The sequence below is a fragment of the Protopterus annectens genome, chromosome 3.part0, assembly GCF_019279795.1.
Source record: "Protopterus annectens isolate FY-2018-M chromosome 3.part0, PAN1.0, whole genome shotgun sequence".
NCBI lineage: Eukaryota > Metazoa > Chordata > Ceratodontiformes > Protopteridae > Protopterus > Protopterus annectens.
Genome location: NC_056731.1, coordinates 1,195,921,662 through 1,195,934,810, shown reverse-complemented (window position 1 = coordinate 1,195,934,810; position 13,149 = coordinate 1,195,921,662). Strand labels below are relative to the sequence as shown.

General features: G+C 43.1%; 1 protein-coding gene across 1 annotated transcript in view; it reads right to left on the bottom strand.

Moving 5' to 3' along the window:
- Positions 1 to 12,819, bottom strand: part of LOC122797021 (dynein axonemal heavy chain 5-like) — a 374,439-nt gene extending 361,620 nt beyond the window's left edge. The window contains exon 1 of the mRNA XM_044065790.1: positions 12,603 to 12,819. Coding sequence (XP_043921725.1) covers positions 12,603 to 12,819 — 217 coding nt within the window. The remainder of the gene's footprint in view (positions 1 to 12,602) is intronic.
- Positions 12,820 to 13,149: the final 330 nt, after the last annotated feature.

The window sequence follows — 13,149 nt, the reverse complement described above, 5'->3', positions numbered from 1 at the left end:
ATTGTCGTCAAAAGAGGCCAGCCACTTTCTGATCTGTGACTGAAGGACTGGTTTTCCGTGAATCGGTGATCAATCACGTGGGCTCAGGTAAGGTGAATCTACTTTTTTTTCTGTTTTAGGATCAGGGACTAGATGTGTATCGTTTTTGTCAGATTGTATTTTTCTTACAGTCAGGGATAAAAAAAGGTACTGTCTTGTCACAGATCAGGAGAAACAGAATAAGTAGACTTTAGGTAGTCATTCTGAAGAGTCTATAACAAAATCCGTGGTACATGTTAAAACTAGAGAATCAAGGTGAAGTTACGTAACAATCAAAAGTAAGGGAAAATGGGTAATAACTGTGCAAAAATACCCCGAGACCCACCGTTAACGGAAGATGCAAAATATATGCAGTCACAGCGCGCAGACAATGTCAGATACTTTTCAAAATGGGTTATTAAATACGAATTTGACGGAAAATTGGAAAAATCCTTACTCATCAAACTAATTAAACAACTTAAAACTGATTCTAAAGGTCAGGTAAAAAAGCAACGACAGTTAGGAATTCCCCAGGCACACAGGTGGCTGGAGGAAGTAAACCGTAGGGACCAAAAGAACAAGGATTCAAAAACAATGCTTTTAGATAGGGAGGATAACAACCTAGTAATAGCAACAGCACCTCGACCTCCCCCTCCCTTACTAGAATATGGAGCGAGCAGACAGGTAGATTCACCTCCGCTATATCCTGTGGTCGTTGAGGATAGTGACGCTATAAAACTAGCTAAAATAAGGGTTCCCACTGAAACTAGGTCCTGAACAAAAGCAGGTAATTGAGAGTCATGGCAGAAATTTAAAGACACACAACCTGCGGGAGAAGAAGAAGAGGAAATATGTCCACTCATAGAAGTACCTAACCCTCAGGCTGGGCAGGATAATCAGGATCCAACTATCTTAGTATACAGACCCTGGACTCCGGAAGATATCCGGAAAGCTACAGAAGGGATTCCCCATCCGAAAATTAATTTTAGAAAATTCTCAGACGATTTACAAGGAATGAGGCTAAGTTATCATTTAAACGGGGAAGAAATAGAAAGGATAGTTTGACAGATTGTAGGGCCAGACTGGTACATGATTTGTGGCAATTGGAATCCTCGTGATGCTGAACAAAAGCCCCTTCCTCATAGCAGTGCAGATTTAGATGCTAGAGTAAAAGGACTTACAGACCGCATCTCTGAAAAATGGAAACCTAGGGCAGACTGGACGTGCATTAATCAATGCATCCAACAGGAGGGTGAGACAGTTGACCAATATTTTGCTAGGCTACTGGAATGTTTTAATAACCACTGTGGGATGCAGATCCCCGAAGACCAAAAACAAGATTCCCCATATGAACAACAGTTGAAAAATGCATTTTTGAAAGGCAGTAGTGCACCTCTAAGCAGTTTCATTACAAAACATATGGTTGATCATCGAACTGGCAGGCTACAATCACTACTCGAATATGCTAGGCATGCCGAAAGGCATTTCAATAGTAAAAAGAAAAAGAAGGCTCAAGTATTTTCTGTAGAGGACGGAGCGGAAGTTTATGTAGTACACCCCGGAAAGAAGGGCAGGAAAAATGCACAGGGAGGTAGGCAGTCTGATCAATGATCAGAAGACTTTGAAGGACGCAAGAAAAGGGGTGAATGTTTCAAATGTGGTAAAAAGGGACATTTGGCAAGGGACTGCAAGAAAAATAAGAAAGCAACTACGGAAGACAAGGAAGGTGAAGACTGACTATATGATAGTCAGTAATCATTAGAAGGGGCTAGTGCAGAAAGGACAAATGAGAATGTGAAAAGGGAAATAGAGAAAGTACAGGGAATTGATGACGATGAAGTAGAAGATGAAGTACTAGACTTGGCTTTATTGAGCTTGGAGCTCTACTTAGCAGAAACTAAACCAGAAGTTATACTTTCGGTGGAAGGCAGGGAAGTCAAATGTTTGTGCAACTCAGGGGCATCACAAACCCTGATACACCCCTCCAAATTGCCAGAAAACTCAGAATCATCTGACTACATATTAGTCAAAGCAGCTAATGGGCAGCTATATCAGGAGCCCCTCTCCCGCAATATTACAATAACTGATCCTATTTCGGGATTGACACAGAAAAGTAAGATTGTAGTTTCTGCAAAGTCCCCAGTGAATCTCTGTGGGCTGGGATCTCATGCAGTTATTTGGTATAGCAGTAGTCCCAACCATGCAGGGAATGGAAGCACAGCGACAAACTGACACCTTTACAGTGCAATCGGGGGGTGAAATATTTTATTGGTATAGTCAGGACTTGGTCACAACTGGTCCCGGGACTGTGACCAAGGAGCTGATGAACGTAGCTATCAGTAAGTTTCCCTCCCTCGACATTGATAAACAACACCTGTTACATTGTACTCTATATTTTTGTAATACACCAGGACCCGATAAGGAATATGAAGAAAAATTATTTAAGAATCATACAAATAGATTAGTACTGCATAACCTGCACTGGGACATAGAAGGGAATAGTGAAGTCAGCTGTTCGCTGCCTCAGGAATTTTTAACACTTTATAAATCTAATCGATTACCACATGTTAGCCTGACCAAGAATAAAAATATACAGTGGGCAGACCTAGGGGAGAAAGCCACAAAATGGGAGAAACAAACAGAACTGGAACTGTCAGGACAGGAAATACAAGTACATTGAATTGTGTGACACAGACCAACCCAGCTGTGCACCTGCATTCTCTTGAAGACAGCTGATGGACACTCCTACTGAAGGAGGAAGAAAACTCCTTGCGAGATGTACCAGAGACTCTCTGGTCAACAGGGAAATCAGATGTAGGACTTATCCGTACAGCAGGGCCAGTTAATATCACACCGAAATCAGCATTTAGACCACAGAAAAGACAATACCCCTTAAGGAAAGATGCAGAGGCAGGGATAAAACCTATCATAGCAGCATTACTTAAGGGAGGGGTACTAGTGGAATCTCCCGATTCTCCGTGTAATACACCTTTATTTTCAGTTAAAAAAAGCCAATGGAAAATGGCATATGGTCCAGGATTTGCAAGCTGTGAATGACGCAGTAATACCAAGGGCACCCATAGTGCCAGATCCACACACACTGTTAAATGACTTAAAACCTCAACAAAAGTATTTCTCTGTGGTGGATATTAGTAACGCAGTCTTTTCAATACCGATACACCCAGATAGCCAGTATTGGTTTGCACTCACATTTCAGGGAAAAAGATACACATATACGAGACTACCACAGGGATATTGTGAGAGCTCTATGATATTCTCACAGGAAATGTCAAGTAACTTGGCAAGGTTTAATCCACCAAAGGGTAGTCAGATTTTACTTTATGTTGATGACATTTTGTTAGCGGCCCCCACCCTGCAGGATTGTAGGGAAGATACAGTAGCACTTCTATGATTTTTTAGCTGCTGAGGGACATAAAGTAAACAAAGACAAACTGCAGCTCTGGAAAAAACAAGTGAAGTACCTAGGATATGTGATATCCAAGGAAGGTAGAACATTAGATGAGGACAGAAAAGTGGCAATCTTGCAGGCACCAAAGCCTACCACCAAGAAGGAAATGATGTCCTTCTTGGGAACGACTAATTTTTGTCGAAGCTGGATTCCAAACTATGCCTTGGAATCTGCACCCTTAACTGACCTTATATATAAAAGACACCCATGGCAGTGCAAGATTTGTTACAATGGACATCGGAAGCAGAATCGGCTTTTTTGTAAACTGAAACAATTAATAGCATCCTCTCTAGTTCTGGGATTACCAAATTATCATAAAAGTTTTTTCCAGTCTGTAGATTGCAAGCAGGGTTATATGACATCAGTACTAACACAACATGGGGATAAGCAACGTCCCATTGCTTACTATTCATCACAGCTGGACCCAGTGGCAAGGTTACTACCCCACTGTGTCCAGGCAGTTGTTGCAGCTGCAATGGTGGTACAGGCATCAGCTTCAGTAGTTTTGTTCCACTCCCTCACTTTGAGGGTACCCCATGCAGTCGCAATTATCTTGTTGCAAGAAAAGGTGGCATTTTTCCCCTGCTAGTCATCTCTCCCGCATGACTATATTATTGAGCCAACCTCATATGACAAATGAATGATGCACGACTTTGAACCCTTCTACTCTGCTACCAACCCCTGCAGACGGCACACCGCACCGCTGCCTGCAGGTAATTGAGCAAAAGACCTTACCTAGAAAAGACCTCACAGATGACCCCTTGGATAATGCTGAGGTGACATACTACGTGGATGGCTCGTGCAAAAGGGGCCCTGCAGGACAGAACCTAGTAGGATATGTAGTAGTCTCTGATACTAAAGTTATAGAAGCAAAATCTTTACCACACCATTTATCTGCACAGGCAGCAGAATTGATTGCCCTGACACGGGCATGTACTTTAGCAAAGGGTAAATGTGTAAACATTTTTACTGATAGCCAGTACGCTTTCTCCACTGTACATGCATTTGCACAACAGTGGAAAAACCGGGGAATGATAACATCTACTGATAAACCTATAAATCATGCGCAGTTTATTTTAGATCTTTTAGAATCTATTCAGTTACCTCAGACGGTGGCCATTTGCAAATGTGTAGCTCACACCAAGCAACAAGATAGGATTTCAAAAGGTAATGCAAGAGCTGATACAGCTGCAAAACAAGCAGCTACAGAGGTATTTCTTTTAAATGAGGAATTACAACCCTCTAAAATTTTGAATCTGGATATGTTAAAAACAATGCAGACACTTACTACGCAAGCTGAAAAACAGCGATGGATAAAACGAGGAGCAGTCCTCGAAGATGGGCTATACATCTCTAAGGAAGGGAAACCAATACTACCCACTAATTTGTTCCGTTATGCGGCATTGTTGAGTCATGGACAGTGCCATGTCTCAACAAGGGGGATGATACAGCTGGTGAACCAAGTGTTCACAATGTACGGATTTACAAACTATTCTAAAAAATTTTGTTTACTGTGTCAGATTTGTAACAAACACCATGCACAGGGGGCGATAAAGCCCAAGCAAGGGAGTTTTCCCACACCACCATATCCGTTTCACACTATCTGTATGGATTTCATAGAATTGAACAAATGTGAGAATAAGAAGTATTGCCTTGTCATTATAGATATGTTTTCCAGATGGGTGGAAGCCTTTCCAACCAAAAACCCAAATGCAGCTACAGTGGCAAAAGTACTTGTCAAGGAAATTATTCCTAGGTTCGGCATTCCGGAGAGAATCTATAGTGACAATGGTACGCACTTTGTAAATCAAACCATACAGTAGCTAAGTAAGCTTTTTGGTATTTCTTTGAAAAATCATTGTGCATATCATCCGCAGACTGCAGGGCTGGTTGAAAGACATAATGGTATACTGAAAAGCAAACTAAGGAAATTGATAGTTGAGACAGGGAAAACCTGGCTGTACTGTTTACCCCTGGCACTGTTGAATATGAGAACCATCCCTACAGCAAAAGGACTGACTCCTTTTGAGAAGCTGTATGGGAGGGCTTATTACACACCCCAGTGGAAACCTCTCATGTCATCAGACTAGGAAGCTGATTTTACGTTAGCTGAATATATGAAAAAGTTGTTGATTTCTAAACATCTGTTGCAGTTTAATTCTTTTTCAGGACAAAAACAAACCGAAACATCAGAAGTGGCAGTGACACCAGGAGACTGGGTGTGGATTAAAATCGTGAAGCGAAAGAACTGGGCATTGCCAAAGTGGGAAGGTCCTTACCAGGTGCTTCTTTCAACACCTACTGCAGTCAAAATAGCAGAGCGAGCTTTGTGGATACAGCTGACGCACTGCAAGTTGGTGAAGAACTTCAAGCTGGACAAAGACCTTACCTCTCCATCGGGACCCTAAGCACAAAAGTCTGGCTACAAAGGGGGGTCAGATCAATAGGAACTGATCCATCTCAAACCCAGTGAAGCAATCATCGGTGCTGGGGTCCTATAGGGCAGAGAGTAAGATCACGTGCCCTAGGTGAAGATGACGGAAGCAAGAAAGATCCAAATGCATTTGTTTGGAAGAGCCGCAGAAAACAGGAATGTAGAACAACCATTTCCGCAGAAATATTGCATGACCATCCTGTTGACTGTATTAGTAATAATAATCTTTTTATTGTGGCCATTTCTCTTCTCAGCCACACAAGTAGAATGAAGTAAATGTGCAAAGTGGCACCCAAATTTCAATACTTATCAGGCTATTAAGCACACTTATGCAGACACCCTCAATATCTCCAATTGCTGGGTCTGTGCAGCCATTCCTACTGCACATGGAGGAATACCCTTAATACAGATTCCCTTAAATATGAATCAAACCTGGCAAGCACTACTGAAGGATGCAGTAAATGTGACATTGATTAAAAGAGTGACCCAATTTTTACCCAAGGCAAAAAGAGGAACAGTATGCTTTCAAAACTACGGAAAAACAGAAGTTAGAAATAGCACCTGTAATATGACAGTGATACATCACTGTACCGGGAATTCCTGCACCACAACAAACGAAGGCCAGCAATTACAGGTTGGCAATAGCAATGACTTTACTGAAAGGAAGAAAACAGTTGATGAAAATCAAATTGTGTATAGTAAAATGTTCTGGGTTATGACCCAACAAAAGCCCGGTAACTATACATTCGGCAACATTTCAGTCGCAATTCCTGACTGCTACTTCATGTGCGGTGATAGAGCATATAAATGGCTACCAGGCAACTGGTCTGGAAGCTGTTTTCTGGCATATCTGATTCCAGCAATACGACATGTATCGACACTACCGCAGGGGAAAATTTGAAATGTTCGAGAAATCAAGAAACCCGCTAATCCGGTGGGACAAGTTGATGCATCCTGGATATATCACCATGATCTAGCCCATGTGAGTGACAAAGGACTGTCGCACATGGATCTGGGCTATGACATCATATCTTGGGCGGGCATAATACCAGCATACGGAGCAGTGAAATTGATCTGGGAGCTGAGAAAACTATCCAAACTTCTTGAGACAATGAGTAATGTGACTTTTTCCGCCCTAGAATTGGTGACTTGATGAACTCACAGCCATGAGTTTTGTGGTGCTTCAAAATCACATGGCTCTCGACTTCACCCTAGCGGCGAAAGGAGGGTTATGCGCTTTAATCCAGGAGAAGTGCAGTTCGTTTATTCCTGACAACAAACATGAAATAGCCATCTCGAAATAATTCAGCAAGTATTGGCCATGACCAAACCAGGACCGAATCCATTAACAGACTTTTTCCAAAAATGGTACGGGGGTTGGGGCAGCATCTTGATGAACATTCTGATTGCCATCTGTGTAGGGGCAGCCTTACTGATGGTGTGTGGATGCTGCTGCATCCCCTGTATAAAAGGACTAGTTGAAAATTTCATAGACGCTTCAATTTCAAAGACTTTATATCAGAACGTTGAGTTAGAGATACTGATTAAAAGCTGAAGAAATACTTTCACAAGCTTGAACTGAATGACTCTCTAACTGCAAATCCTGAGTGGGAAATGGTTAAGGGAAGAAAAACTGTTTATGCTTGTTTTGAAAGTCGAATAAAGTATTAAAAGGGGGGAAATGTTAGGAAAATGTATAACTGCAATGCAATATGTAGGCTTAGTGTATTAAAATGTACAATTGCAATATGCAGGTTTAGTGTATTAAGGGTTAAAAGGAGTTAATACATTTATTCTGCTTATTCTGTGTGAAAATATGCAGCTGCTAGAAACTCTGAAAAGAGAACAATGGATGCCTGTAAATCCACCATGGTCAGCAGAAAGTGTATTGAGGTCAGGACTGTACCTTGAATGCATCATATCAGAACTAGAGAAAAAAATGTGGGAAACTAAGGGAAGCTGAAACAAACTCAAGGCCAGGTTGTTTTTCTCAAAAAACATGTTTTTGCAAGACAGCAATTATTTGACCATGTCAGCAGCAAATCTAATAATAGCATCTTTCTGTGAACTTGTAGAAAACTGTATAAAAACTGTAGGCTGAACTATGGAAAATCAGACAAACCTTGTACCTACATGCTTTGTCTCCTTGCTGCAAGTAATAAAGGGTGCCTTGCTTTAACCTAACGTGCATTGATCTTTGTGTTTTCCTTTACATGCACGCAGTCAGGCTTGGAGAGAGGCAGGTAAGTCTGGTAGCCTGGGGGAGACCCAGACAGACTGTATACTTGCAGCCAGGGCTGGTGAGGTGGTTACTTCAGGGAGGGAGCTACCCTGTAACAGTGAGACTGAAGGTGAACCACAGCTGCTTGGGAGTACTGATGGTCCCTTGGACAGAGTGACTGCAAAGGAAGGGGTGAGTAGTAGTACCCAGGCTGACAGTGAGGCACCACTGTCAGAGGATGCCAGACTTCCTGTGGAAGGGGAGCTGGGAAGGGTTACCAGAAGAGAGTTGAGACAGGCTCAGCTTTCAGATCCTACCTTGCAAAGCCTGAAGCAGGTAGCTAGGGAGACACCCGATTCTCAAGGAAAGGGGGAATCTGTATAATGGGACAAAGGGTTACTATACAGAAAGTGGACCCCTGAGGGAGAGCTAGAAGGTGAGAGAGTACAGCAGTTGGTAGTGCCTAGAGCCTACCATCTGGTGATTCTAGCCATAGCCCATGATATTTCCTTTGCAGGTCACATGGGCATAAAACGTACACAGAGGCGTATTATGCAGAACTTCTATTGGCCTGAAATTTCCAGAGATGTAACAGGGTACTACAGGACCTGTGAGCAGTGCCAAAAGGTAGGCAAGGCAGGAGACAAAGTGAGAGCACCTTTGATGACTTTGCCTGTGATTGAGGAGACATTTCAGAGAGTAGCTATGGATATGGTGGGTCACCTGCATACCCCAAGTTCCACAGGGAAAAAGTATATCCTAGTGGTAGTGGATTATGCTACACAATACCCTGAGGCAGTGGCTTTGTCCTCCATTGAGGCAGAGAAGGCAGCAAATGCTTTGTTAGAGATTTTCAGCAGTGTAAGTTTCCCAAAGGAAATACTGACTGACAGAGGTGCCAATTTCATGTCAGACCTACTGGCTTGTCTGTGGAAGTTCTGTGGGGTGAAGCACATGAAGACCACCTCCTACCATCTCCAGACTAATGGTCTTGTTGAGAGGTTAAACTCTACAATCAAGTCCATGCTACGGGCATTTGCAGATCAGTTTAAGAGGGAGTGGGACAAATATTTGCCCCATCTGTTGTTTGCTTACAGAGAAGGTGTTTTACCCTTTGAGTTGCTGCATGGGAATAGGGTGAGGAGACCTCTAGATTTAATTTGAGATGAATGGAAAGGTGAGTGCAAGTCTCACAAGGGGTCTGTTGTGGCATACGTCTTAAACCTCAGGACAAAGCTCAGGGAACTCATGGGCTTGGCCCAGGAGAACCTGGAAGAAGCCCAACAACAGAAAAAGGTGTGGTATGACAGGAATGCTCGAGCCAGAGAGTATGCTGTGGGGCAGCAGGTAATGGTTTTCATTCCTGTCAGACACAACAAACTGCAAGACAGAAGGCAGGGGCACAAATTGTACCATGTTAACATGATGAAACCTTACCATGATAGGGAGGCCCTTGTGCTGAGCATTTGCAGTGGATTGCAGGAGGAGTCTGAGGAAGATCTGGGGACTGACACCTCAGTGGAAGGGGTAGCAATATCCCAGCAGCTATCTCCTACCCAGGTTTGAGAAATCCGAGCAGTGTTACAGGAGTTTGGGGACATATTCACTGGGAAACCAGGGTGCACCCACCTGGTTTAGCACCAGGTGGATATAGGACCCCAAAGGCCTACTAGGCAGGCCCCTTATAGGGTGACTGACAGAGTCAAACAGACATTGAGGGGGAGATACAGGAGATGTTGGAACTATGGGTAATTCAAGAGTCCAACAGTCCCTGGGTCTCCCCAGTGGTGCTGGTGCCAAAGAAGGATGGCAGCACCAGGTTTTATGTGGACTAAAGGAAATTAAACAGTTACACAGAGTCGGATGCTTACCCCATGCCTAGGACAGATGTGGCCCTAGTTCAGCTGGATGGGGCTAAGTATCTTACAAACATTGATCTTACCAAGGGTTACTGGCAGGTGCACTTGACTCCCAGTACTAGAGAGAAGTCCGCCTTTGTAACTCCTTTTGGCTTGTATGAGTTCAAAAGATGCCCTTTGGGATGAAGAATGTCCCAGTGACTTTCCAGTGGATGGTAGATCATATCCTAGCAGAAGCAGGAGGGTTTGCCCTTGCTTACCTAGATGATATTGCCATCTACAGCCATTCCTGGCCACAGCACCTTCAGCATGTCAGGGAGGTGCTGGACAGACTACAGAGGACAGGCTTGACCATTAAACCAAGCAAATGTCAGGTGGATATGGCAGAGGTCTCCTATCTAGGATATAGAGTGGGGAGTAGTAAGATAAGGCCAGAGCCTGCTAAAGTGGAAGCCATTCAGGCATGGCCTGCACCTGTTACTAAAAAGCAAATGAGGGCATTTGTAGGGACAGCAGGTACTACAGAAAGTTTGTCCCCAGTTATAGTACCATAACTGCTCCCTTCACAGACCTGACAAGGAAGAACAAGCCAGATAAGGTAGTGTGGACCCCAGCATGTGAGCAGGCATTCCAGACACTTAAAGAAGCTTTGGGAGGACCCCCAGTGTTAGCCAGTCCAGATTACAGCAAAAAAATTGTTGTGCAGGTGGATGCTTCGTACCATGGGGTGGGGGCTGTACATAGATTTCTTCAGAGGAGGAAGAGCACCCATTGGTTTATCTCAGTCGTAGGCTCCAACCCAGGGAGGAATGCTATGCAGCGGTAGAAAAGGAATGTCTAGCCATAGTGTGGGCACTGCAGAAATTTCAGCCTTATGTGTATGGAAGGAAATTCACTGTTATGACAGATCACAACCCCCTAACATGGTTAAACAGAGCCAGCCAGCAAAATGCCAAGTTGCTAAGATGGAACCTAGGGTTGCAAGCATATATGTCCATGCAGCACTGCAGCACGATTAGCAATGCCAATGCAGATGGGCTCTCGAGATAGGGAACAGGGTAAGGTATACTCAGATAGACCTAACTCCCCCAAGCAGCGTTTCTCAAGGGTCACTTGAAAAACTAGCTTGAGTTCTCCGGGGGGGGGGTGAAGGCTGCCAGCCTAGCCAGATAGAAGTTTGGAGATAATTCTGTCATCTGTAAATATTAATGTAAACCACAGGCTGGTGTCTTAAATGGTAAAAACAGTGTTACATGTGAAACTGGAAAATAATGTAACAACAGTGCACTGACCAATTAAAGTATGTTGTGACCCTTTGATGTTAAAACTCGGAGCCAGTAATTCTAGAGTGAAGCATCCTGCCTACTGTTTTAAGGCCAAGAGGTAATGGCCAGAATTTGCATGCATAAATGTCCTTTATTACTCTGGTTTCTGCCCAGAGATGAAGAATGTAAATGTAGTTTCTGTTAGCCTGGGAACCCAGGGAAGTGTGAAGAATGATGTAATGTGAACCAGGAATGTGATTTTAAAAACAGAAAGAATCAGAGAGCATTAAGCATTTTTTGTCTTGACCATCCAACTCACCAGCACAGTCTTGCTCTATATGTAAGTTTATCTTAGATTTCTGCTTTGTCTTAGAAAAAGCTAGAAACTAGAAATATTAGACTAAGTGTTTTTCTGTGATGTCAGAACTGTACTGCTGAATTATTTTAAGTATTTCTCTGTGATCTCTGAACTCTTGAATAGCACTGTGTAGTAAAAAATACTGTCTTGTGTGCTGATTATTTGTTATTAAATATTTTTAAACCCTTTCAATTGTGGCTGTTTTTGTAGAGATAATTTAAGCTCTTTAGAGTACTTGCATGCCTTTGGTAAAATTGTACAAAGCCACTCCAATAACTTTAGCCCTGGAATATACTACCAATTGGATAATAATATTGCACAGTAATAATTGGACACCATTTTAAGGGCCTTTGAGTAGCTGATAAATATTAGAGGGTGGTGGCAGCTGGTACTACCCTATAGTCTGGGAAAAAGTGTCACAGCTGGAGAACCTGTGCCAGTCTTTCCCAGGTGTGTCTGTGTGGTTGTATAAACTCTTCTCAAAGTGTGTGTGTGTGTGTGTGTGTGTGTGTGTGTGTGTGTGTGTGTGTGTGTGTGTGTGTGTGTGTGTGTCAGCTACCTTGGCAGGGACACAAAGCACTGGTTGGACAGAGAGGGTGCTGGAGGTTTTAGTTTGCCCACTAGGCTGAGATCTGGACCCTATAGATGTGCCAGTAGGAAGTCTTACCGGGAACCTGGAGAACAAGGCAGTGACCATCCCCGGACTGTGATCTCTGTGTGCTCTTAAGGGAAATTGCACTTTACTGTGTGTATTTGTTATCCTTTCCTCATATATGAGACACCCCTCACTGGTGAGGATTGAGGCTCCTTGATTGCTGGGCCAGGGCATGGGCATTGCACCTTTTCCCATGAAAAATCTAAAGAATTTGCCTGGACAGATTGAACTGGGATCTGAAGAGAGAGGGTGAGGTCCTGGATTTAGAGTTAGTGGATCCCTCCATACTGCAGTTTCTGTTTTACACATCCCAGTACCAGTACCTGGAAATCCAAGGGATGAAGGTGCTGGGTCAAACAATTCTTCCAAGTACCAATGAATTTTTTTCAGATGTAGTCTGGCTAGTGGTATAATGAGGATAATTGATGCCATGAGGCCTAGAATTTTGAGGAACTCTTTTGCTGAAGCATCTTCTAGAAGAGAAAAATTCAACAAAATGTACTGGTAAGGCAGGACTATATTTGCTGGCCTGAAGGTCATCCTTTATATTGTGCCTATCCACCACTCCAGGAAAATAATTCACTGAGAGGGTGTAAAGGACTTTTGAAGGTTCACTTTGAAGCCCTTGTGGGAAAGAAGGGATGCAACTTTATCTAAGGACTCCAAGCACCTGGATACATAATCTGTACAAATCAGCAAGCCATATAAATAAGGAAAAATGTGGATGCCTAGGGTTCTGTAATAGGCAACCACTGGGGCCAGACAATTTGTAAACGCTCGAGGTATAATAGATAGCTCAAAGGGTAATTCAGAGTACTAATAATATGAGCCAGACACAGCAAATCTCAAAATTATCCTGAAATTGGGAGC